Here is a 26,800-nt window from a genome sequence, read left to right as displayed (position 1 = left end):
CTGAAAAAGCAAACTTTAGAAACAAGCAAGTATGAGGTAAGGAAGGACCTTTTTTAGACAGTCTAATATCGCTACACTAGAGGTACACATTTGCTAAGATAATTAAGAATCAATTAAGAATGCTTTTTGTTGTGCAGCAAGGAAAAGATGCTGATTCTGCTGCTTAAGACTTGGGCTATGATTTTAGTGATCTGAGTCAATTTCATGCTCTGTGACTCTGATTTAGGCCCAGATCCATAAAGGGGCTTAGGTGCTTAAAATATGACTTCACTGGGATTTATTCACCTAAGCTGCAGAGTGCAATCTCTGGAATTTGACATAGTCCCTTACACGCCCGTGTTTAAACAACGTTCTGCTTTTTGCCCAGAACAGCCTTTTTTCCCCCTGAAGAACAGTGCAGCTGCTCGCCTGCCTGCCCTGGCCTGCCTTCAGAGCAAGTGTGCCGCTGCCTGGGAGTCGGCCTGGCAGCACGGGCGCACAGCACGGGCGCACAGCCTCCCCGTCGCAGCTCCGGCCTCTAAGCTCCTTACGTAATGGCCAGGGGGAAGCAAAGGTTTTCAGAGTGCAAACCAGAGCAGCTGGCGTGTCATGCAGGAGCCATCAGAAGTAGCAGGGAGATGCTGCTGGCAAAAAGGGTGGGCACCCCTTCGGGTGTTTAGCTGTCTAGTGCAGGTTTCGGGGTGGTGTTGATGCCTGGCTGGGGTTCAGAGCCACATCCCCGCCCTGAGGCCTGGTGCTGGGACCGCAGAATGAGCGGTGCTTCCCTCGCCACACTCCATCCACCCTTTGCACCCCTCAGCTGGGCTGCACCACGCAGGACCAGGCCGTGGGGCTGACCCAGGATAAAAATAACCCCAAGAAGCTGCTTTATTTTTAACCTGGTCAACTCCCTACGCACCTACACGAGCAGTGGCCTTGACACAACTGCGGTGGCTGCAGTCCCGGTCCCCTCCGCCCACCGCCTCGCACAGGTTCCCCGTGATGGGGAAACCGCTCTTCCCTCGACACGGGATTTACAGCCCGGCTGCGCCGCACAGCCCCGAGGGCCGGCGACCCCTCCGCGGGGACCGCTACCGTTGCCCCGCCCCGCGTGGTGCCCAGCCGTTGCGAACGCTGCGGACCCACACGGACGGACAGGACCAGCCGCCGCCTTCCCCTCACAGGGACCCACAGCCGGGCCGAACGATAGCACGGCAGTGAGGGAATCCCAGTGCCCGGCGGGCCGGCCCGCAAAGGGGAGGGGGGCCGGGGCCGGGGCGGGGCCGACGGCAGGACGCTGAGCTCGTCGCTATAAGAGCGGAGGCGGCGGCAGCAGCAGTTCTGCTCGTTTCTCTGTGGCAGCTGCATCCGTATCGATTCTCCCTGGCCTCTAACATGGCGCTCTCCGGCGACCCCCATTTCAAGAAGCTGGTGGAGTGGCACAAGGCGAACTCCTCCAAGCTCGTCCTGCGGCAGCTGTTCGAGGCCGACAAGGATCGCTTCCAGAAGTTCAGGTGAGGCTGGGCGGCCCCTGCCCGCCTTTCCCCGCGGCTGAGTGGGGCAGCAGCCGCCCTCGCCCTCCCCGGCGACCGCCGCGGCCCGCCGGGCCCTCAGGCACCCGCCACGCCGGGCACTTCCGCGTGCGAGGCCCGAGGCTGCGTGGGGCTGGCTGGCTCCTTCCCTCCCGCAGGTGGGCGCTGCCGGAGAGCCGGGGCCTCGCCGCGGGCGGGAGGGATGCGCCCTCCTGGCTGGGGGCCGAGTTTTCCGCGGGGGCGGGCAGAGCCCCGCGAAGCCCCCATCCGCTCCTTTCCGCCCCGGGACGAGAGCGGGGCCCAGCGAAGGAGCTCCGCACACGCGGCTGCTCTGCTCGCCGCCGCTCCCGCCGGCGTGCGGGAGGGCCGGGGGAGGGCGGCTGCCGCTGGCCGAAGCCGTGCCGGTCGGTCGGAGGCCGATCGCAGGCCGGGCACATGCGCCCGGCGCCTGCAGCGCCCTGCGGGGAGCGCGGCGTGGGCAACCGGGCGGGCGGGAGCCCCGTCGCGCCGGGGGGCGGGGCAGGTGCCGGCCGGGGGGGCGCTCCTCGGCAGCCCCCGAGGACGGCGGCCGGGCGTGCTTGTCCTTGACTCATCCTTGCAGCAGGGTACGTGCCGGGAAGCACAGCGCCGGGCTGCGGCTCGCACAGCGGCATTGTGGGTCCTTCGTGTCTCAGTCTCTCGCACCCGTGTGCTTAGTCATGATAAGCTCCGTGATAAGATCACGAGGAGCCATCCATCCATCCATGCCGGTGCCTCTACCTGTCAGTAGTACCGCCGTGCCTACCCCTGCCCTGAGATGGGGAAGGGGGGGATGTTTAGCCCTCCCTTGCCTCATGCTGTCCATGTTACAGAAGAGGCATTGCAACATATTTTTGCTACAGGAGGAAGTAAGATGTGGAAGCACCATGATAACATTCAGTGGTTTCATTGTGTAAAGTGGGACTAAGTTTTCTGTACACTGAGATAGTGCTGAGAAGTTGTGTGTGGTTACATTGTTGGACTGCACAGCAATCTGAAAAGTCTAATGCTATGTAGATGCATCCCTGACTTGAGTTTTAAAGTGAGCCTGAGTAATACAGGTGTAGTGAGTTTCTTGAGTGAGGTGGGACTTGTTGCATGTATCAAGCTCTTCATTAGTGTCCTAGGTAAAGTGACTTTTCTTTTGAGCTCATTAGTTACTTCTTAAATTGCAGCTTTTCCTTATCTCTATTATATCCCAAGAGACTAATTTGGTAACATCCCTGGGACAAAGCAAGGCTGAAGCAAACTAGTTGAATAAATCAAAAAGTATAATCTTTCTTATATGGTTCCTTCCTGAGTGGCTTAAGCAAGTGCTCTTATTGGGGATAGCACTGCATCTTAATCTCACTGGCTGTCACTTAAATATTATCCAAGTGACCTTAACCAGAAAATATGTTCTCTCAATCTCAAATAGTCTGTATTTAATTGCTCTTGTGAATGTGTAATGTACTTTGACCTTTTTTCAGGTGTTACACTGTCAGTTGTATACAGTCAACCAAGAAGATAATTTGACAACTGTTGTTTCAGGCATGCATGCTAATCTCTAACGTGTTTTCTCCATGCTGAAGGTAGTCAGTGTGTTTCTTAGAATGCGTTTATCAGATTTCTTGGTGAAGCATTCTTTACCAAGGTTATCTGTTTCAAATAGCTGCCCACCTATGTCTTTTTGTGCTGCCCATAAGGCTAGGAAACAGTTGAAATGATTTGTTTACTTCATCTATCTTAATCCTTTCTTTTCATGATTTTCAGTCCTGTTTCCTGAGAAACCAGTGCGTTTTAGACTACCAGGAGAACTTTCTCATAGCAAGCTACACTTCTAGAACTGATAACCTGGATTAAGTTGACATCTGCTTGTATACTTCTCACTGATTGCCACTTTAAGAGCCAGATCAGCAGGGTGATGGTAGTTAACATCTGTTGAAAGCCTAAGCAGTCTGGAGGTTTGGCCACAAGGTCCTTTCTGTAGTTTGCACCTATCTCCTCATGTGAAATTAATCTTTATGAATACATTTCAGTTAGGTCTGCTAGGTATTATCATAAAATCATTGACTCTTTCTTCCTTTAGAAGGAAAAGAGAAACTTTTATTCCTGTAAAAATGGTTCCTGATGCTAGTTCTAGAGAAACTTCAGACTGGTGTGAATAACTTTTAATCTGGATAGTTTACCTCTGAGAACAAGTATCTATTTAATGTTATTAGAAGAACCTTACACTCACTCATCGTGTCCTACAGAATATGGATAGAAGATCCTTTTTTCTTCCTCAGAATTTGTGTATCCTGTTTTCCTGATTGGGAGTGTAATCAAACCTGTAGGGTACACCTTGGGCTTTCTTTGCTGCCCAAAGGTAAGGTCTGGTAGGAACAGTGGGTCTTAATATCATGCCTTGTTCACTAGAACAACTCTACTAGTTTTGAAGGGGTTAGAACTGATATAATGCAGCTATCATAAAACTCAGCAGATAATAGATGCCTAGATGCCAGTTGAGGGACTCTTGATACAAATAGCTCGTGCAAGATACAAAGCACTAGCATTACATTCCTGCTAGTTGGCTTGTCCGTTACGAAAGATCAGAAAGAGCCTCCAATCTAGATAGAAAATATACCATCAGGGAATCCATTTGTAATAATGCATTTAGGGACTGCATACAGATTCTTCAGTTTGTGTTTAGATGGAGATAAAAATAGCTCTGAGATGCTGCAGGTGACCTTCCAGTTAAGAGCTGCATCACTTAAATGTGGATGTGGCTTACGTGACAAGTCACTTGTTCCACCTAGGTAGTGCTACCATTAGCTGCTGCATTGCAGAATGGGTAGAGTAGCAGAATGCAACTGAGCTGCAGGGGTTTTGGATGTCTCTTTAAATAAAAGGTGGATCTCTGGTGTAAGGGTTTAAAATGAGATTATATTGCATGCTGCATGTTCCACCTTGTGTGTGTGGAAGTTAGATCTGATAGGCATTACTTTTTTGCATAAAATGTATTGGGATGCAATCTTTCTGCAGTTTCTTCAAATGAATAGTGATTCAAATAAACTTGGAATTTCATGGGATATTTTTGTCTTCTAGGTCTAATGAGATTGTTTTATTTACATGAATAAAAAAATCAATGAACTGTAGAAACAAGGCATATGTCAGGTAAACATAGAAGATTGTAAGGACTTCATATTCATGGAGCAGAACACTGGGAAAGACTGTCTTTCTATATTAAATTGTAATATGAGAATTTTAGTAGTTCTATTTCTCTAAACTGAAGAAGTATTAGTATAATAATGGCCTTGCTGTATCATTTGTAAAATGCATTCAAATCTGAGACCTATCTGTAAATAAATGCATCAAATCTCTGAAGAGAAGGGTGGTTAACAGTATTGATAACTGCTTTTCCTTACTTGCCTTGTGTTCTTGACTATACAAGAAACACTCTTCTAAGACTGTGCTTGAAGACACCTTCCCGTCTTTTCCTTACTTAGTGTCTCTTGTATTTTAAGACCAGAAAAAGCATGTTACTGTGTTTTTGCTCAAGTTAATGAAACCACCCAAATGTCTAGGCCTTGCTTATTATTACTGTTATTGCAAGTTCAGCTCCATTCTTTCTCTGCAGAATCTTGCCTGCTCTGTCATATTATATCTGTTTGGAATAGCAATTTATGCCATGGTTTGTCCTTGTGAAGTCTCTGGCATACATGATCACTGAAATAACAGTGCATATTTCTGTGCACAAATATTGGGAAAGAAAAAGCAGAGGAGATAATGAACAATGCAGAAACATTGAGAATTTAGATGCATGCAATTTCCTGTGGCGTGGGCATGTGGAGCAAAAATAAGAGTAAGATATAAAAGGCCTTCTGTGCTTTTGTAGGAGGCCTACTGAATTACTTACAGGACTTTAATTCTTCGGTTTAGAGTAAATGTGTATATTTGGCTGTAAATCAGTGCAAAGAAATGGGTAGAAAATGTGCTGTAAAGGACTACAGGGACTATAGAACTTCTCAGAGATACAAGGCTAGTAAATACAAATGGGCACACTTGATTTCTATTGGTCTACCATTTCTGCGTTTCATCTCAGAAGTAAACCTAAAAGTGCTTGTATCTTGAAGTATTAGGCTATAGCTTTCAGATGAGGATTAGTTAAATAATTTGGAGACTTCCACTGAGTCAGGACAGTGAAACTACACCATGCGCAAATGAGGCTTAATTCTGCATAGTAGTTGACAGAATGTTTCTGTACGTGAAGTTGTAGAGCCTTTTAAACAAGGCTTGTTCAAGTTTCCATATAAATGACTATTTGTTGGAAGGACCTGTAGGAAGACAGTTTCACTTTTTAGCAGCACAAGAATATAGTAAGCCTTTTACCTATGATATATTAGAAAAAGCTAATTATTGCTAGACAATACTAATGGCTCGGTGAAAACAGAAGGTGATTGTCCAACTGTGCATTAAATATACTTCATTGTATTTGAACTTGCACAAGCAGAAAGTGGACACTATAATTTAGGTTATTGAAAACCATGGTTTTCAATTAAAACAACACACTAGTAGGCCATTTTATGAAACTTGTGGTCAGATCAGTCCCTCAGGTCATCTTCAGTAACTTAGTATAATTAAGATTCCAATTATTTTGTAATCTGTAGAGGAGTTATCATTGTCTTGCTTAAAACAGTCACTCTTCAGGTATGTGCAATTAAACAACTTGCTTGTTTTGACAGCTTGACTCTGAATACTGATCATGGAGATATCTTACTGGATTATTCGAAGAACCTTGTTACGGAAGAAGTGATGAAAATGCTGATGGAACTGGTAACTCCTAAAAGAAAAACACCTCCAAATATTTGGTTTATTAATTCAACATTTTAAAAACTTTTACCTGCAACTGATTATTCTAGCATTGCTTATATACACTTAGCTCTGAATTTGAGAGCAAAGTTAAAAGGCATTTGTTTACAAATCTTGACATTGTTCAAAGTCTTGCACTGTCCTTTAGGCCCAGGGTACAAGGCCATTTGTCAATGCGCAGATCTGTTTCTTGTGCTCATTGAAAAGATTTTTGTCTGTGTAATAGACCAGCTGGCATATGGCACTGTCATTGAGGTCTGCAGTAAAATAAGAGATTCATATAAACCTGTAAGAGAAGGTGATGTCTTCTGTGCCTGATACTGAATCAACGCTTTGTATGTCATGCAGTCTTACTTTTGAGATTCATTTGCAGTTGGATGTATTTTAAGAAAGAAGTTTGTGTCATTAACTTGAGCATGGTATCCATATTTACAACCCTTCTTCAACTGTTGGTTCAGCCAAAGGCTTAGACACAGATTTTTAAAGAGTAAAATTAATTTTACTACTCTTCAGTTAAAAAAAAATAAATAAAATTCTAAGCTGGTACAAAGAATCATTAATGAATCCTGTAGCTGTATGACAAGATGAAACTGAGTAATCAAGATGGATTAATTGCATGTTGGTCATTCAGCACATGTTACTGTGTAACCTCTTAAGGAAATAAAAAGCCTGCATAAAAATACTTGCTTTAAAATAAGAGAATCAATTTAAGCTAGAATCTAGTGGTCTTTTAATCTAATATGATAACTTTTGTTTCACTGTCATATGTGGTAAATGTTCACAAGCTTTAATGTAGCTGGACCTTTGTAGTGCATGTTGACTTCTTACTATTTTTAAGAGGAATCTATTTTTACATTTCTCAGGCAAAGTCAAGGGGTGTGGAAAGTGCCAGAGAACGCATGTTCAGTGGAGAGAAGATCAACTTCACTGAGGTAAGGCTATTTCTGTCCATGCTTCTTTCCCTTCAGTTGTCTTACACAGATGCATGAACATCCATAATAGTCATGTCTTGAGAAAACTTACTCTAATTGCTACTCTGAAATGCTGAGTGGTTGTAATGTTTGCTTTACTACTTACATGAGAAATTTTTAAAGCTCTGACAAAGACAGAAGAAAATGTGTGTGAATAAAGCTATTCAATGCTCCCTCCAAAACATGTCTTAAATATACCACCAAAATCTCTTTAGAAGTTATTTTCTTATCTCCTCTTCCCTCTTTTGATAGGAAGATGAGTTAGAGCTTGCAAAGGGTTTGGAGCAGAGTATTGCATTCTAGGTATCCCTTACATGCTTTTGCCTAATGTCAGTGTTTATAAAGCTTAGTAAACTGCCTACAAAGTTTTAATGAGGATTGTGTAACACTTTTTGCTTTGGGTTGTTGATGCTACTTATCTGGGTATGTTTAACAGTAGAGACTATAAACAATCTTGGGAAATTAGCCACTTATTTCAGTAAGAGGATGAGGATCTTTGCACATCTGAAGATTGTAATTATGGTTAAATCTTCACTAAAACATACAGAAAACAAACTGTACCCTTTTTCTGAAATTAAAAGTAGGGTGAAAACTGGAAAGTCAGTGTAGTGATTTATTAATCTGCATTAAATAGTAAAGGCTATTTAGTATGCTTGAGTTAAATTCACAGAAATCAGGATTTCCTTTTGACTTGGTTATTGAATGATTTAGCTGTTGCACAAGCTGTTTGCTTAAAATAACTCAGCAGTTGGACATTGTATTGTTTGTGAATACTACATGTCTGTAAATGCACAGACAGAAACAGATAAAGCTTCACTGGACAAATGGTTCCTCTTCCTTCTGTATTAATGCCTTCAATTCTAGCTAGTGAAAAAAGGAAATGGGAAAAGGAGATAAGTTGTAAGTCTGCATGGAGGATTGTTTTCTCAGATATTGCCTCTCACTAGCCTCATGTAACAGAAATTATTGCAGGTTTAGCCTATCTCTGACTATATATTATGGAGTTACTCCTCATTGTCTACATGAGAGCAAACATAGCAGCTGAAGTCTTCTCAGAAAGATGTAATTTTCACAGAAGGAACTTAAACACAATATTAAACTGTGATGTGTTTGGCTTCTGCTGTTAGCTCCCTATTTTGCTGCTGTCTTGGTATGGCAACTTTATGTAGCAGTTACCTGCATGACAACTCTAGAAACATCTTTTTCATTATCAGGCTGTTTCTTCTTTACAGTCACAAGTTGACTTGGAATTAGATTTGGTTTGTTTAATTTTTTCTGTTTGTATAGGCTATCAAATCAAGTGGATCTGGCTCTGGGATATGAGCATGTGGACAATGTGAAATTGTCATGAGACCTTAAAAACAGGATGCTGTCAAACAGCATGACTGAATAAACCTTAAGCATATGACAGAAGGGAGCTGCTTAATGGCAAGAACTGACTTGTCCACTACTCTTGTTCTGATTTAGAACATTTTTTAGCTATTTGTTTTAAGTATTTAAGACTTGTCTGTGTTTGGTGCTGCAGGCTTTGGCTGCATGGTGTGTGCTTATGTGGAAATTTTATAGTGCACCCAGGCATGTCATTGCCAGGTGTTTATCCCAGATGAGTTAAAACTTGCAGCTTGATATGGCACAGGGACAGTGCATTGCAAGGTAACTTGTATCTGACTACACATTACGGGGACAGTCTTCATAGTCCACCTGATATTTAGAAAATACTTGTGTTTAATGGTAGACATCAGGTCAAATATGACTACTTCTCTTGATCAAGACAAAGCTTCTTTTAAGTCTGATAGTGAGCAGTATTTACCAAATAACACCATTCCATGGCTGAGTGTTGCAAAAAAAAAAAATTGCCTCTGTTCACCCCAAATTTAAGTGGCTACACTTTGATAATTAGCAACTGAAAGAGCTTTTTGTATTCCAAGTCAGTAACCACAAACTCCATGATTTTTGAATTGGCATTCGGTATTTAAATTGTAACTTGGCAGTTCATGTGGTCTGTGTTGTCTTTGTCTCATAATGTCTCTCATTGTAGTGAGGAACAATGAGGTAAAGCAGACTAATTTTTTAATTTGTTCATTAGTATTGACTAACTCCTTCATTCTACATTAAAGCTGTTAAGATCCTGAACAGGCAAATCAAAGGCCAGATTTCAGTGTTTTCACTTGGTATAGCTGTGGAGAATTAATATAATATGGTGTGTTACAAGGAAAAACCTGTTAGCATACAGCTACCACCCATGTATCTGGAGTGCAAGTATTCAGGGAACATCTAATTGTGGGCAATGGATAGAATAAGGTGGCTATTTGTATTCCTTTTCTGTCAAATGTTTAAATATATTTGTATCTTCCTATATGAACTGGACTACTCAGGATAATTGAGAAAATGCCAGAGGAAATAACTTTGGCTGCTTGTTATGATTGATTTTCAGTATCATCATTAATAGGAAACAACTTCATCCTTGTATACCTGAAGCATGCCAGAATAATTAAGCTCACTGAATACTGCTGAATTCTGAACCTCAATCATTAAATGCTTTCCAAGGGATTCTGAGCTTTCTTTGCAAAGTAAACAAGCTGTTTGTTTACTTTGCATATTATATGCTTTTGTAAGCCCTCTGCACCTATTCTGTGAAATGAGAGTGGTTTAGATAGCTGGTGATGAATGTGTGTATGTACACAAACTACCTCTCTACTAATTCCAGTTAATCCAAAGGATTTTTAGGTCTTGAAGATTGTATTACTGTCATGGTTTTACCCCAGCTGGCAGCTGAGCACCACGCAGCTGCTCGTTCACTCCCCCCTCATCGGGATGGGGAAGAGAATTGGAAAAGTTAAAGTGAGAAATCTTGTGGGTTGAGATAAAGACAGTTTAATAGGTAAAGCAAAAAGCTGCGCACACAAGCAAAGCGAGGAATTCATTCACTGCTTCCCATGGGCAGGCAGGTGTTCAGCCATCTCCAGGAAAGCAGGGCTCTGTCATGCTAATGGTTACTTGGGAAGACAAATGCCATTGCTCCGAATGCCGCTGCCCCCCCCCCCTTCCCCCAAGCTCCTTATAAACTGACCATGATGTCATATAGTATGGAATATCCCTTTGGTCAGTTTGGGTCACCTGTCCTGTCTGTGTCTCCTCCCAACTTCTTGTGCACCCCCAGCCATCCCGCTGGCAGGGCAGTGCAAGAAGCAGAAAAGGCCTTGGCCCCGTGTAAACACTGCTCAACAGTAGGTCCATAGAACAAAAACACCTCTATTTTATCAGTGCTGTCTCCAGCACAAATCCAAAACATATCCCCACACTAGCTACTATGAAGAAAATCAATCCTCTCAGCTGAAACCAGGACAACTACCTTCTGGATGAAGCACCTGAAGCCCCTGGGTATAATTTGGAAATAGCTTCATCAATTTTTTTCCTTCTTGTTTCAGAACCGAGCTGTGCTTCATATTGCTCTAAGAAATCGTTCCAATGTGCCAATACTTGTAGATGGGAAGGATGTTGTTCCAGAAGTAAACAAAGTATTGGACAAAATGAAACACTTTTGCCAGGTATGAAGTACCACCATAGCTTGTTTTTCATGTATTTGGTCTATACCCAGCCAGGTTGTTACATGTGTATTGTGAAGCATTGATTGTAGTCTGGTTCACATGACTTACTGTGCCCTTGTTTGAGCTTTGTAATAGTTTGGGCTCAAGCATGGAGTTGGAACTGGTTTTGGTATGGTTCACTTTTCTCTTTCTGTTCCTAGTTGGGTTTTTCTTTAATGGGATCTCTAGATCTTGCTCTTCTAGCAGTAATCTTGCATTTACTTCAGAAGTCTTGTAAATCATTGAAATATTGCCTTATTTCTTGCTCATTTTTCAACTACTTGAGTCTAAAATTTGTGCGAAATCAGGAGAGAGGTAGAACCTCCCAGCTCGCTTGTAATTTGATTATGCTTTACTTAGTTTCTTCAAGGTCTTCTGGTTTTAGGTTAGATTTCCTTATGGTTTTATTCTGTTTGCAGCTTTAGCAGCATGTTTTTTCTTCCTTAGTTAAATAGAGCAGTTAACCATTATCTTCAAATAACATTAATTGTTCTTTGATTCTGTACATCTTTAAAATGTAGGCATCAGTTGAGGAAATGCTCTGAAGAACTTCATAGAGCACTAAGTAAAACTTGTGTGATAAAACTATTCAGTACAAGCTCACCTAATAATAGTTTTGGTGCATTTTTAACATGACTGTGAGGAACTGGACCTGCTTGATTGCTATTGTGAGGCTTATCCAGGTGGCAGTGGCCAGTATTGCTGCCAACTTATACTGTTAACCTATACAAAATGAGCCTGGATTATGTCTAGTTCCTATGGATAAATGCCAAAACCATGATAACTGACGCTAATTGGTCTGAATTTGGTAGTTTCTTCAGATAACTTAAGAATTGAATGGCCACAGAAATTTAATGTTCTGTTTTTTCCACTGTAGAGTTTTTAGATTTTGGTAGTGCAAAACAAGAGTTTTCACTGGTGCCACCCTCTCTATTGCTAGAGCATTTCAATCATCAGAGACTGCAAATATTGCTTTCCATGCAGATGTATCTTCTCTGCAAATTAAAAATCATGTTAAGCAGTTTCTTTGGAAAGATTACAAAGATGGTTGTTTCAGTTGACTCAGATAGTATTTGAAAGCTATGGCGACATCATCGACAGGCTACAGGAATGGTGTATACTAAAAATGGATTTTCCTTTTGGGGGGAAAAGCTTTAATCTACACATCTGTAGGGAAGCAGAGCAACTATCAGCTTAACCAGGTGATGTGTTCTTGAAAAATTGCTGTAGAATTGGGGAATGTATGTAGAAGTGTGCATGATACTAGAAAGATTCCTTTTGTGACTAGAATAAATTTAATGCATACGTGGTACATGATGGACAAAATCCAATGCAGTCTTTTGAAATTACTTAATGATTGTAAGTTTGTCCCAAGAATAGAGCAGAAATCTTTACTATGTGCTGTTCAGGTGAAGCCCAGAAATAAATCTGAATGCAAAACACATGCATTAAAAAGACTTTTCAATGTCGTTTGCCAACAAATATCTCTCTGTGGCTTTATTCATATTTTAATGTCTTCCAGTTTAGTTATCAAAGTTGCTTCTAATTAAAGAGACTTAAAGAAGCCCTTCAGGTTTGAATACTTGTCGCAAATAGCTTAATGCCCAAGATTTTTTCATTTAGCTTGATTTTTCTTGCCTTTGCCAAAACTGTTGTAAATGCTATAGCAGTCCACACAGAAGGAGAGTTTGATCTTGCAGTGCATTTTTAAATATGGACATCAGACCTCTAACACTTAATGAAGTGTTTTCTTAGATATAACCAAATGTCTAGCAAAGAAGGTAAGCTATGAGTTCAGGCTTTAAATTCTAGAAACTTGAAAGTTGTCTTCAGAGACTTTTTACAACAATGCCTGAAAACACAGCCTGTTTTCAGTGTTAGAATCACTAACTTTAAGATAAGTATAAAATAGTCATTGCAATTTTTTTTTTGCCACAGAGAGTCCGTAGTGGTGAATGGAAAGGCTACACTGGAAAGGCAATCACCGATGTGGTCAATATTGGGATTGGTGGCTCTGACTTGGTAAGGTCCTGACTTCTGTACATCTTTCACGTCTTCTTGTGTGTGTACATGCTTGCAATGAAGATAAAACCTAATTGTTGCTTTTATCCAGGGCCCTCTGATGGTAACTGAAGCCCTGAAACCATATTCCAAGGGAGGCCCTCGTGTTTGGTTTGTATCCAACATTGATGGCACACATATAGCCAAAACCCTGGCTGAGCTTAAACCAGACACTACGCTCTTCATCATTGCATCAAAGGTATATCTAATACAGGCACTGGGTGTGACTTTCTCTAACTGTAAAGGACTTAGAAGGAAGATCAACATCAGTGACTTCTAGTGTGGACTATTTCTGAACAGGCCTGTTGTGATTCATCCTGAACTTGCAGTACAAGCTTGTGTTGCTAATGAAATACCTAGGGATCCAGAATTCAAGTGCTGCAAATGACTTAACCAAGTAAAACATATGAGGAATTTAATGCTGTTTAGGGTGTATTTCTCAGTCAACACAAGCTTAAACTTCATTAACAAAAGTTTATTTTACTGTAATTCTCTGTGGGTGAAATACAGGATCCTGTGTAGTTATTCAAGATCTTGTTGTCTCATTCCTTTTATTTAAGGTTACTTTTGGTCCTTTATTTTAAGTACAGCATTACTTGTTAAGTGTGTTTTGCATTAATGAATTGCATGTAGTTTGGGAATCTTCATTCTGTAACAAAATGTCTTCACTGAAATAACTTAAATGCTCAGTTCCTTGAACACTACATACTATACTGCTCTACTTATAAAGAAGTAAAGATAGTCTGCTGGTAGTTTAAGATGACACTTATTTCTAAATACAGACTTAACAGCTGCCTTTATTTTAAGTCTTGCCTTGCTAATAACTCTGTAAACATAATTGCTACCTGCCATCTTCCTTTGAGGAATGCTTTGGTCTTGGCAGACAAAACTGATGAAGACAAATTTCATAATTATGTAAGTCGAGTTGCCTTCGTTCGTAAAGCATAGTGGAACCTTTTTGCTGTTGAAGACAGAATCAGCAACAAATTAATGTGTAATGCTGGCTATGTTTTATGGTGGTGCTCGTTATCTTATCTTGGCAGTACTTGGCAACAACTTATGGAATAACAAGGAAACTTCATAGAGTAATACCAATGGTCACTTTGAATAATTGAGTTCAAGGATCACGGTTCAAAGGCTTAGACTACTAAATTGAAAGAGTAGAACTTCAGTTTCTGTTTGCCAGACTATAGTTGGATAATTGGATATATTTGGAAGATGATGAATGGCATTTTTTGTTTACTGTAACAGGCTTGTGTTTCATAATGAAATATTTCTGGAGTTGGATGAGAGTAGGTTGAATTTAGTGTTCACCCTTAAAGCTAAATTTTGCTGGTTGGGTAAATCAGAATAGTTGTAGATATTTGCAAAACTGCATGACTGAACTTCTGTGCACACTTCATGAAGCAGGAAAATGCTTTCCTCTAATCAGCAAAACAAAATTATGTCAAGAGTCTTAGCAGAAATGAGTGTTGCTATGTTAAAAAAAAAAAGGAATTCAAGAACAAGAGGACAATCAGCTAGGTTATCCTGTTCTGATGTTCAATTAGTTCCTTTTTTAGTTGAATGGTAATACTTTTCATATTTAGTGAAAGACCAAAGTAGAAAATCATAGTCTCTAGGTTTTGCATAACAGTTTTGGGGAGGGAAGGTAGGAAATGGGGAAGAATTATTCCAATTCCAGATATATGCTAGTACAAAACTAGATAAATAAATCTAGCAACACTAGTCTTTACTGGATTGATAAGTTTGCTTTTTTGATGAAATCTGGCAGCAGCTGTCTATTATGAAGATCTAGAATAACTTTGCTCTGATTATCTGGAACATGATGTTTTAGCAGCCTGAACTTGTTTCAATTTTAAGCACAGTATTTTACGTACTTCCTTGTTTTCTGTTGTGTAGACTTTTACCACCCAAGAAACTATCACCAATGCAGAAACGGCTAAAGAGTGGTTCTTACATGCTGCTAATGATGTAAGTCTAATGTATTTAGGTTATGTAACAGAATGCAGCAGGTTTTCATTGTGCAGTTTCTCCCTGGTCATTCTGTGTGCTTTGGAGCAGAGCCAATAGCTGCCCAAACATAAGCTGTATAGCTCAGCAAATGTTGTACTAACATTGCAGTGCTTCATGGTTAGTGACAGGCTGTTATGTCTGATCAAAGTGATTAAACCCACTAGTTCTACACTGTAAGTGGTTGTCATGTGGTGTTTCCCCAAATCCTGTCTGCTAAGTAATAGTGTAGCATTTGCCTTAGAGCTGGTTAATAATTTGGTGGAACTACTGATACAGAAATCTAAAAATATGGTGTCTATGTGGCATTACATTCCAATTCTTGGTGAATATTTAAAAACTAGAAATGAAGCTATGGTTGGAGTGATATACTGACATTTCTATGGCAGATGGCTGTGCTATGAATAGAAACCTTGTATTTGGCTCATTCTCTCCTATTTCTAACCTTTAAAAGAAAAAAGCAGATACTGCCTGCTCAGGTAATTAAGATGGTCTTTAACCTGTTCCAGTCAGGGTAGCTGTACTTCATTTGAAAGCTGGGCTTTGAAATTCCTTGTTACACTACTGTTGCAGACAACTCATCTTTGTTCACCTGAACACTTACTGAAAGACCAAAGTCTAAATCTGGAGCTTGAGATTTATCAGTAATTCCTGTTTTCTCAATCTTTTGACCCTAGTCAGAAGGGTAGCACGTGTACAACAAACTCCATGTGCTCCAAAGTGGTTGTAGTGATGTTCTAAACTGATACCGTACTCTTAAGGAAATAGTGTGCTGGTCTAATTAGTGACTGCTTCCAGAGGGCTTCATAAGAGTATTATCAGAATGTTATCTTCAGACAGGCATGCTGCCAAATCCCATACTAAATGTGCATAAGATGAATTGAAGTTGATAAAACAAAAATTGTGATAGTCAATAGTATTTTGTTTAAATGTAAATGGTAGTAGATCAGCTTTGTGACCAGAAATCAAAATAATTAGTATTCTAGGTCTAATAATCTCTTTATTTTTATTAAGCCTTCAGCTGTGGCCAAGCATTTTGTTGCCTTGTCTACCAATGGTGTAAGTACAACAAATCTATTCTATCTTTCCCCATGTACTTTTAAGATGGCCTCATTTTAAAATCCAGTAAGGAAGCCTGTCTTTTAAGACACCATTATTTTAATACCGATAGTTAGCGGCCTTCTTGAAAGGAAGCATATTTTTTTCTACTGAAAATAACTGAAACACTTCTAGAGTAATGAACTATAGCAAGATTGGACCTTCATTATAGATCTGTGCTTTTTCTGCTAGAGCTTTAAATCTGAAATAAAGATCTCTATACTTGAAATTACTGTCCTGTTATTAATGTTACCTGTAATTGCTTAAGTGTGTGTGAATGCACTTATGTTAACAAGTGTTACTCTCCTAGACTCCTCAAGTAAGTGCTGAAGTGATGCAGGTAGTTTGTGTGAATAATCTGTAGTATAGCATGAGCATAATGTACCCTGATGTGGGGTTTCATGCAAAAGTATGAAGTAGAAAGACCAATAGCAATTAAAAAAAAGATTGCAATAACTGAGAGGCTGTTAGGTGCTGCGGTATGAAGTTCTTCCGTTATGGTTCTGTTAAATGTAAACTGAATGTCAGTCCAACTCCAAACTATATTGCCACTTTGATCAGAAAATGATTTTATTTGAGACTACTGGATAATGATAGTGATCTCTGGAAATGAAGATATACTTTTTGTGATGGATGCTTTCTATTTTTTAAATAGAGCATGTAATTGGGGGATGGTGGATTTAATCGGTACTTAACTTGTATTTTTTTTATTTGCTAGATATAAAACTTTTTAAGAATGTTGGGTTTACTTATGGTGTTTTTACATGCTTTTTTATTTTAGCCTAAAGTTAAAGACTTTGGAATTGACCCAGAGAACATGTTTGAGTTTTGGGATGTAAGTAAATGTCTAATGTTGTATGGTAGATGTTAACTGTTACAATAATCTAACTTGCTTCAAAGATGCTAACTAGGTGTCAGGAAACTGCCAAAACACCTAAATTATAGCAGATGTATTCTCTGTACAGAGAATATCTGAAAACTCACAACTAAAGGCAAATTGAAAACATGTCAGGCAATCAAAACAGTTTTCTCTCTTGGCCATTCCATTAAAATCCTGCAGTCAAAGGTCTGAAGAGGAGCCTTCTATATTCTTGGCTGTCTAATCAGCTGTTGGGTAACAGGAGATACAAGTCTTACCTTATTCCTCTGTGTAAGTAGTTATTATAAGCTGTGACATTTGACTGTGTGGGTCTACTGTATATAATTTAGGCCTGTAAAGGTCAAACATCAGAAACTGGAGCCTAATTTGATATTTTGTAGCAGATGCATATTTTAAGTATTACTACCCTTAGTCTTGGCCCCCATAGTTAATCAAAAACAAGTTGGTTTATGTCTCATTGATATGCTTGACAAACTAGATTTTAAAGCTGCTCTTTAGCAATTATCTAGAGCATTACATTTCCCTAGATAGTATCATAATCTTGCTGAAGCAGGCTTTACCTGTGGAAGAGTAATATTAGGAAAGCAGTTAATGCAAGCTACAAATTTGATATCTGGAAGTGAACTGGAATTATCAAGGGATCTGCTTCAACAGATGTTAAATAAATTGGACAAGTAGGATAACTTTAAAGCTTCAAAAATGCATACTTAAGGATTCATTAGTGGGCTACTATAAGGTGCAGGTTCCCTTGACCATGCCATATAGTGTACAGTGAATTATCACCAGAAAGAATATTGATTTTACTGAAAATAGTCTAAACTCATGCTGTTATTTCATAATAGTTTGAATAAGTTTAGGTTTAAAAGCCTTGCACTTCTATCTAAACCAATCTCTTGTTTTCAGTGGGTTGGTGGCCGCTACTCTCTGTGGTCTGCCATTGGTCTCTCCATTGCCCTGCATATTGGTAGGTATTCCTGTGATATAACAATGCTAAGAATTAGTCTGTTTGCTTCAGGAATATAAATATGGAATTCATTCCATAATAATGGATTGTGGCTCAGATTTGGAGCAAACACTGTTTTACCCAACCTGCTCTTGAGTGGTTGGATGTTTGTGCTAAACAGTCTGTAATGCTGCAGAAATGTTGAGATTTTAGTGCTGCAAATGCAGTTTTGGAAATTACCCATACTTAGGTACAAATAGTCAAGTTGCATCTCTTCGGTCACTTGCATAGTGTAATATATGTAAAGCCATGTCAGTGTTGAAAATTAGACCTTGCAACTAACATTCTTAGACTATATAACAGTAGGTATTTAGTTTCTGTGAGTATATAAACACTAAACCTCAAAATCCTATGTCTCCAGTTCTGCATACAAGCTCTGATTAAAATTGTTAACTATCTTCTCCCATTACTTCCTTTTGTCCCCAGTACTTGTTCTGCTAGGCTATAGGGCCTGATGATACAGGAATGCTGTTTCTATCTGCAGTTGACTGTGGAGCAAACATAGATCCTCAAAATTGATCCCCATCTACTTGTTGTATTGTTACTGGGTAGCATTGGCATTTCTGAGTGCAGATCTCAAATGCAGGTGGAAAGTACACAGTGAATGTCAGAGCTTTAAGAACTGCTATTTCGTGAGCAGGCTGTTCAGCAGTGTTGCATTTGTTCCCTCATCACTTCTTTCAGATATTTAAAGTCTGAATAATAATGTCACTTATTTTTCTAAATAAAAGCTAGAATTCCCTTGGACTGAAGTTAGAAGAAAAAGATTGGGTTTTGTTTTTGACACATGAGAACTCCTATTCATATCATTCCAAAAACCCTGTGTGAACCCCAAAATAAACTTCAGTCAGGCTCTGAACTGTTTTGTCTGCAATAAACTGTTCATCTCTGCTGTCAGACAGATTTGGTGCTGACTGCTGATGTGCCACTCCATCTGCACTTCTTGCTTTTACATCCTTCATCTCCCAAAGCTGGCTTCTGACAGTAGGTAGAGCTGCTGCCTTGTTTGCCAAACACTTCACCTCCACTTTTCCATATAAGAATCAGGATTTCTGGCTTTGCAGGAGAAGATGGTATTAGTCAAACTACTCATTAGTGAAAATGAATGGTGATTTAAATACCCTAATGATAGAGCAAAGAAAAAAAAACAGGTGAATTCTTAAGAGCAAGGAAGGGGGGAAAGGTTTTTCTTTGAGAAGACCTTCTTACAGTTGTTTCTCCTCAGACCAACACAGAAATCCCTGCTGCACTAGCCTGGCCCTGTTTTTTTGGAATGTCTCCACTGGCTGTGAAGTGACTAACTTGCTGAAAGCCATGTAGCCTTTTTAATACAGAGCCTGGTTTTAATGCCTCTGTTTTCCTTCCAGTTGCTCATTGTGCCTGAATGGGGATTTTAGGCAAAGGTTTTTGAAGTATGTTTTGTGAAGTTGGACTTGCTCTGACCAGGCTTTGATCATAACTGAATGTATCTGGCTTATGAGATGCAAACTTCAGGAGAAGTCAAAGTGCAACTTTAAACTCAATTAGCAGTTGGGAGCCTTGGTGTGTACAAGGAATCTCAACTGTTTTACAATTGTCTCTGAAGAAAAATCAAGTTTGAGTTGTAATAGTAAATACAAACTGACTTTTTCCATTATTAGGTTTTGACAACTTTGAGAGCCTGCTTGCAGGAGCCCACTGGATGGTGAGTGTGGGATGCCTATTTCAGATTTTTTCCTCTTAAGAGGAGTTGTTAGTAAGATAACTAAAGACAGGTTCATTTCGCAAGTTCAGCTCCCCATGTCCTCTCAATGCTTCTAAAACAACTGTGCTTGGGAAGCTCTCCCTAAATCAAAACAAAAGTAAAAACAATATGAGAGTTGGGAGGGGTGATGATTGCTTTGTCCAAAGTATAACTCTTCCTTTGTGTCACATAGGATAATCACTTCCACACTGCCCCGCTGGAGAAGAACATGCCTGTTCTGTTAGCCATGCTAGGGGTCTGGTATATAAACTGCTACGGATGTGAAACGCATGCCCTTCTGCCCTATGACCAATACATGCACCGCTTTGCTGCTTACTTCCAGCAGGTAAGGCTTAGACAGAGTAAAGGTTTCAAGAAGAGAGATATACTTCTGTCCTGGTATTAGAACTTGAATGCATGTTTCCAGGTTAAAATTGCAGTCACTTAAATTCATGTAATCAAGGGCCTAAAGAGACTGGTGCCAACATTGATAGCAGATTATTTGCTCAGTTAATTTAGAGATTTTTTCCTCATCCCTCCATTATGTTGTTGTCCACAAATTAAGCAACTATCCTTGATATTTATGAAATTTCCATGAACGAGCAGCACTCAGTTAAGTATGTATGGAAGCTTGTACTGATACTGTGTGGTTCTACAAGAAAGGTGATACTACCCTTCTGTTCTTTTAGGGTGATATGGAATCTAATGGCAAATACATTACCAAGAAGGGCTCTCGTGTGGACTACAGTACTGGCCCTATTGTGTGGGGAGAGCCTGGCACCAATGGGCAGCATGCTTTTTACCAGCTCATTCATCAAGGTAAACTGAAGCTATTCAATACCTTGTTTTGGAATTAAGTTCTGAATAGCTACAAACCTGGAAGAGTCTGAAGAATTGACACTGGTTTAGAGGTTGGGCTCTTATCTAAATCACGTTGCTATGGTGCTCTTAATTAATTGACTTTAGAAAGCTACAAGATGCAGGTTTTAACTCTACAGTAAGGAGGGTCAACTAGAGCTGAAACTACTGAGCTGTATTGTCACTCCTGCTGTTAATAAAGCTTTAAGTGGCGAAGTCTTCTAGTAACTCTGATAATGGGGTGAAAGTTGAAGATTTTTCTAAGACTTTCCTGTTGCAGGGTTATTAACATGGCTTTTCTTGTAGGAACTCGCATGATTCCCTGTGACTTTCTGATTCCAGTCCAGACCCAGCACCCAGTCAGAAATGGCTTGCATCACAAGGTAACAAGTTCTTTATTGGGGCGCCCATATTTTCTTGTGACTGAAGGCGTTGAAGCTTACTCAGCATTGTAGTGTGTGAGATTGCTAAATGTCCCTTTGAAACTGTTCACATAGGCTCTGTGAACATTCACAGTAGGTTTGAAAATACCTAAATTATAATTACATATGTGTAATATATGTAATACAGTGGTAACTTCGGTGTTGAAGAAATTGCGGCCACAGTTCTTGAGGCAGATTAATAGTGTGGCCTGTTGACCTCCTGAGGCTTGAAAGAGGTGAGCAATTAAGTATTTGGAGAGAAAGTTCATTGTGGGAATTGTAAGGAGTGCAATTCTTGCGGAGTAGGAAGAAGCTAATTCTCAGAGCTGATCAAAACTTCCTCAGAAATGCTATTGCAAGTGTCACTAAATCTTATTGTAAAGTTTATATTAGCACAGCTAGGGTGATAGCCCTTCTACACATAGATATTTTTCATCAGTCCATTTTTAGTTTAATGTATCATCCAAGTAAGGATTTTCAGTGAACCATGTCTAACAATTTTAAATTCCATAGGTGGAAACATGTTGGTCTACTACTTTCTGCATTCTTCAGAAAAAGCATACTTCTTCACTGAATTTCCATCTTGTTATTACAAGTGCTACTGAAGTTGTGTAATAGTAATTTTTTGTCAAGTAACACTAAGTACAGGTGAAAGATTGAGAAAAGGTTTCATTAGGTTGTAGATATAGTAAGAGTTTGTCTTCAGTATAATGGGTAGGACAAAACCACACATGAATTTGCAAGCTAATATTAGCAGGGAATAGGAAATGATAAAAACTTCTACTGTATTGGTAGGGATTGCTGTGAGGATTTTCCCTCATATAGAGTAAGTACATCTTAGTTACCTTTGAGTAATGTTTGTACCTGGCTTTCTATGCATATGGTGCAGCATGGGATAAATTATATATAGACTATACTGGGTGAAAGAGGGTGTATGAAATCCTGGCTCCTTAGCTCTCACTGGGAGGCTTGCTGTCAGTTTCAGCAGGGGCAGGATTCTACAGAACAGTCTTGGTTGACTTTGCATATATGAACTACTAAAATAGTAATCAAGTCTCCTAGCACTCTAAGGTAAAAAGCAATAATAGGCATTATACAGCTTAAAACTACTGCACATTTTACTACCATAGTGTTAAAAACAAGAATTGTAACTCTAGATTAGGTCTCTAGCTAGATTCAAGCACTAGGTACCGCTATTCAAGCTATGTTTCCTTAACTGGAGTTGATGTTTTTATTTCTACCTGCTAGATTCTTTTGGCCAACTTCCTTGCTCAGACTGAGGCCTTGATGAAAGGGAAGACTGCTGATGAAGCTCGTAAGGAACTTCAAGCAGCAGGACTGAGTGGAGATGCTCTGGAGAAGCTTCTTCCCCATAAGGTAACCAGGCTCTGGCGCTTGAGATACTGTGGTGGTGAGGGTGTTGTGTTGGCGTTTGCTAATGGGGCAGTGCCCTCCAGTGGCTGTCAAGCGCTACTGTCTTGACAGTTGTGAAGGCGGTGGTACATGTTCTACCTTGCCGGGTCTAGTGGAGTGGGCTGTGAATAGCACTCTCGCTAAAGCATGCCGATTTGGAAGAATTTCAAGGCATTTCAGAAAAGATGAGCTATCTCATCGCTGCCCTGGGATACTGACTTTAGTTTACTTCTTTCTGTAACCTGTAGTAGCCAGTAGTGGTGCTTTGGAGATAAGATTTTGCCATTGTGTTTAATAAAATGTGAAAATGATAAAATTTTACAGTTGAAGTTGTTGGCCTTTAAAGCTTTCAGGATTTTGTATTTGCTGCTAATACAAAATAATCCAATGTGGGCTATAAGGAAAATACAATGGAAGTTTCTGATATGAGTTTTATAACATATTAGATAACAATGTAATTCTTGTTTTGAAAGGTCTTTGAGGGAAATCGACCAACCAATTCCATCATGTTTACAAAACTCAACCCATTCACTCTGGGAGCCATCATTGGTAAGTAAATAGATCTGTCAGTGTGAATGCTTAAGACATTCTGATGAAGTTTATTGATAAATCTCTTTCTGCTTATAGCCATGTATGAGCACAAGATATTTGTTCAAGGAATTGTCTGGGATATTAACAGTTATGACCAGTGGGGGTAAGTCTCCTTGATCTTTTCTTGTATACTTATTGACTGTAATATTCCTTAATCTGTCATGACTTAGAGAAAAGACAATGAAAAAAAATGTATTGGAGGAAATGATTACAGGCTAGTTTTAAATGAAAAACAGATTTTTCTGGGGATAAGTCACCATGTACCCTTGTTCAGCCATCCATAATGATTTTGTAGATACAACTTTAGCTAAGGACCTTTGAGTTTGATTTAAAAAAAAAACCCTATGAATGTAGAAAAGAGGCAGTAGTAATGTGTAAAATAGGCAGGCAGGCTGAATGCATGCTCTGAGAATTAGAAAGGGAAAATAATTTCCCCCACAGAAGGGAAAAAGAATTTTACATCTATAAATGTTTAGTAGGCAGTTTGAATGGCATCTGTTAAGCAAAAGACTGACTGCCTCTTAATTTTCCTATACTGGAGATACCTGCCAAGGAAGTCCTTGTGCCTTCTATATATAGGAGCCCTATGTCTAATGCAAGGCTGCACCTCTGACCAAGGCTTGTGGTAGAGCTCCATGTGGAGAACAGCGACCAAGGCTTGTGGTAGAGCTCCATGTGGAGGACAGCGACCAAGGCTTGTGGTAGAGCTCCATGTGGAGAACAGCAGCTTTGGGAAGTTTGTCACTTTGTCCCTTTCAGAAATGGAAGGCTTAATCAGGAGCTAATCAGATTATTTTTAATCTGTAGTAATACTAATGGTACAATATACTGTATGAAGACTTATGCAGGAGAAAGAGGGATCAGGAAATGAGTAAGACTTTTCAGGTGAAATCTGCTTATGGCATGAGAGGTTATTTGGAAGAGAAAGCATGTTCTACAGGCCTGGAATAGCTGTTTACACTGAGCTGTCTTAAAGGCTGAAGGATAGGTCTTTTTTTGTATATGTTTTTAGAGCTATGTTACCACGGCAAGTTCTTTAACTAAAATATTGTAGTAGAAACTACAGAGGTGTGACCAGCAGGTTGAGGGAGGTGATCCTGCCTCTCTGCTCTTGAGAGACCCCACCTGGAGTACTGCGTCCAGCTCTTGGGGCCCCAGTACAGGAGAGACATGGAGCTGTTGGAGCGAGTCCAGAGGAGGGCCACGAAGCTGATCAGAGCGATGGAGCACCTCTCCTATGAGGACAGGCTGAGAGAGTTGGGGTTGTTCAGCCTGGAGAAAAGAAGGCTCCGGGGAGATCTAATTGCGGCTTTCCAGTACCTGAAGGGGGCCTGCAGGAAAGAGGGTGAGGGACTGTTTATCAGGGAGTGTAGTGACAGGACACGGGGTAATAGGTTTAAGCTGAAGGAGGGTCAATTTAGATGAGATGTTAGAAAGAAATTCTTTCCTGTGAGAGTGGTGAGGCACTGGAACAGGTTGCCCAGAGAGGTTGTGGAGGCCCCATCCCTGGAAGTGTTTAAGGCCAGGTTGGATGAGGCTTTGGGCGCAATGTGGTCTAGTGGAGGGTGTCCCTGCCTGCAGCAGGGGGGTTGGAACTAGATGATCTTTAAGGTCCCTTCCAACCCAAACCATTCTATGAAACTGAAAATGGAAGACTGTCTAATAAAAGCTTCTATCTGCTAAAACCTCTGAAATCAGAAGTGGGGTGGGAATAAGTACAGCTTTTACTGCAACACATCAAAATCTAGAGTGGCATCCAAAACTAACTATGGAATGTGAGGATGCTGTAGAACCAGCCTAGTTCCTTGCAGCTCTTGGAAATCTTAAGTTCTTGTCCTGTCTTTGGCTGTAACTCCTGGATAGCATGCTGTAGTGTTGGGGAAGGCTTCCAGGCCTGCAACTCAGCTGTTGTTTATTGTCTTGGTGCTACAAATCGGTGTTCTGAGGGATGTTGCTTTCAACAGTGAACAGTAGCAAGCTGAACGCATTCTGTGTTGGGGCAGGCTGCATAACACAACACAAATGAGTCCTGAAGGGAGAAAGACTCCGCTTTCTAAAATAAAACTTTCTTTAGATATTCTGTAATTTGAAAGCTGCCTGTTTAGCTAAGCAGTTGTGAACTCCAGTTCATGAATGGCATTGAGTTGAATAATGACTGTGTCAGTAACTTGTGAAGGGAAAAACATTTGTCATAGTGTTCACTGTCAAGCTACTCTTTACTGGCACCTATTTTTAACATTAATGGTTTATAGTAAATACTGTAAGCTGTTGGCACTAATATTGTTTTTCTTTCTTCTCATGCTTTTATAAATGCAGAGTTGAGCTTGGAAAACAACTTGCCAAGAAAATTGAGCCTGAACTGGAGTCAGATGCTCCAGTGACATCTCATGATAGCTCAACAAATGGGCTTATCAATTTCATCAAAAAACACAGAGCCTGAAATGAAAGATTTGGAGGACATCGACAATCTAATCACCCAATACCCAAATCTGTTGTAGTTGTGCTTTTTTAGCCACTTCTAACAAAAATAGCACTTTACAGATCTAGCTTCTTCACTTGTTGCAGTTAATCTTGTTGCGTCAAGTGTTTAAAAACTAGTTTTGTGAAACCCAGAGATTGTATAGTTGCTTTCTATTTTCGTGGCGGTTAATCTGTAAAGTGCAGCTGGTACGTTCCTTGGTTCTTATCCCTCAACTTCCTTAAAGATGATCACATACTGATACTAGAAAATAAAAGGTATGATGGATGAGTAAAACTTCTTCACTCTGTATCTTTCAAGTGCAGGCCTAGTAACATTGGCCTCACTGACTGTGTAAGGTCCTCTGAAGCCAAGTAAACTAATTTTTGTGGTTATGGACTGGTTCTGCTGTAACACATTCTAGTTTTCAGCTTCAAAGAATCAAATTTAATGTTCAGATCACATGGTTTGATGCATTTGAGCAAGATACAGACTTTTTCAATGCTACTGTGAAAAGGAAAGTTTACTAATGTTTGGTAAAAGATGTCTTGATTTCTCCATAAGCTGTGGAAGCCCTATGTGGACAGTAGAGTGACAGTGCTACCTTAATCTTCCAAACAGTTTTCAAGAGCAGAAGAAATGTGTTTTGGTATCCTCCAGAGGCAGTTTCACTCTTAAGTCAGCATCACTGTTCCAACAAAAAAATGAATAGAGAACAACTTAACTATTTGTAAACAAGTTGCTTATATACCTCCTTCATGCTCTACCACTGTTAACCCCTCCCTGCTAGCAGACTAACTAGCATGCTGTGCCTGTTGTTCTGTAACACCTTTAATAAAGGTAAGACACAAGCATTGAAAGGAAAAACAAGATGTTAACTGGTTCTCATACTCTGCTACTGTGGTGACAAAGTCTGAGCTTGTAACTCTCAATGCCCATCTTTGCTGCACAGATTCAGTGGCAGGATGAAAATTTTGATCTCTGTGGCATGCTAACAACTCCATAGCACTTTGCAATCTGGCTATATGAATCTGAGTTGTTAGTCTAAGTGTATAGACAGTGTTTGATGCTTTGATTTTGATCAGCACTTCTCTGTGTAAAACATGGTCACAAAAAGAGAACCCACTAGAGGGAGGCATATTTCATCCAGCTGTGTAAAAGCATGTGCTAAAGCACAAGTTCATCCTCTTTCTGTAGAGATAGGTGTGAAATGAGATCTTTTTGTGCACATGCCTATCATCATGTGAATGGTGTAAAGCCCATTGTTTTGTCTTGGTGCTGTTGTTTCAACTTTTGTCTGTTCCTCTCTTGCAAATTTAGACCCTAGCAACTTTTCTTGGAGAAAGAAGGAAGCAATATGTAT

The 26,800-nt window shown here is 40.3% G+C and overlaps 1 protein-coding gene across 1 annotated transcript; it reads left to right on the top strand.

The window, feature by feature from the left end:
- The first annotated feature begins 1,239 nt into the window (after positions 1 to 1,239).
- On the top strand, positions 1,240 to 25,734 carry GPI (glucose-6-phosphate isomerase). The gene is made up of 18 exons (XM_075765538.1): positions 1,240 to 1,493; positions 6,233 to 6,323; positions 7,223 to 7,291; positions 10,759 to 10,878; positions 12,856 to 12,939; positions 13,031 to 13,177; positions 14,881 to 14,952; positions 16,006 to 16,050; positions 16,871 to 16,924; positions 17,873 to 17,933; positions 19,613 to 19,656; positions 19,889 to 20,041; positions 20,385 to 20,514; positions 20,860 to 20,936; positions 22,224 to 22,352; positions 22,862 to 22,937; positions 23,016 to 23,082; positions 25,296 to 25,734. The coding sequence occupies exons 1-18, from the start codon at positions 1,375 to 1,377 to the stop codon at positions 25,417 to 25,419; spliced, it is 1,662 nt and encodes a 553-aa protein (XP_075621653.1). The 5' UTR covers positions 1,240 to 1,374; the 3' UTR covers positions 25,420 to 25,734.
- The last annotated feature ends 1,066 nt before the right edge of the window (positions 25,735 to 26,800 follow it).

Source organism: Balearica regulorum, chromosome 13, assembly GCF_011004875.1.
Source record: "Balearica regulorum gibbericeps isolate bBalReg1 chromosome 13, bBalReg1.pri, whole genome shotgun sequence".
NCBI lineage: Eukaryota > Metazoa > Chordata > Aves > Gruiformes > Gruidae > Balearica > Balearica regulorum.
Note: the sequence above shows the minus strand (reverse complement) of the source record. Positions and strands in the feature narration are given on the sequence as shown.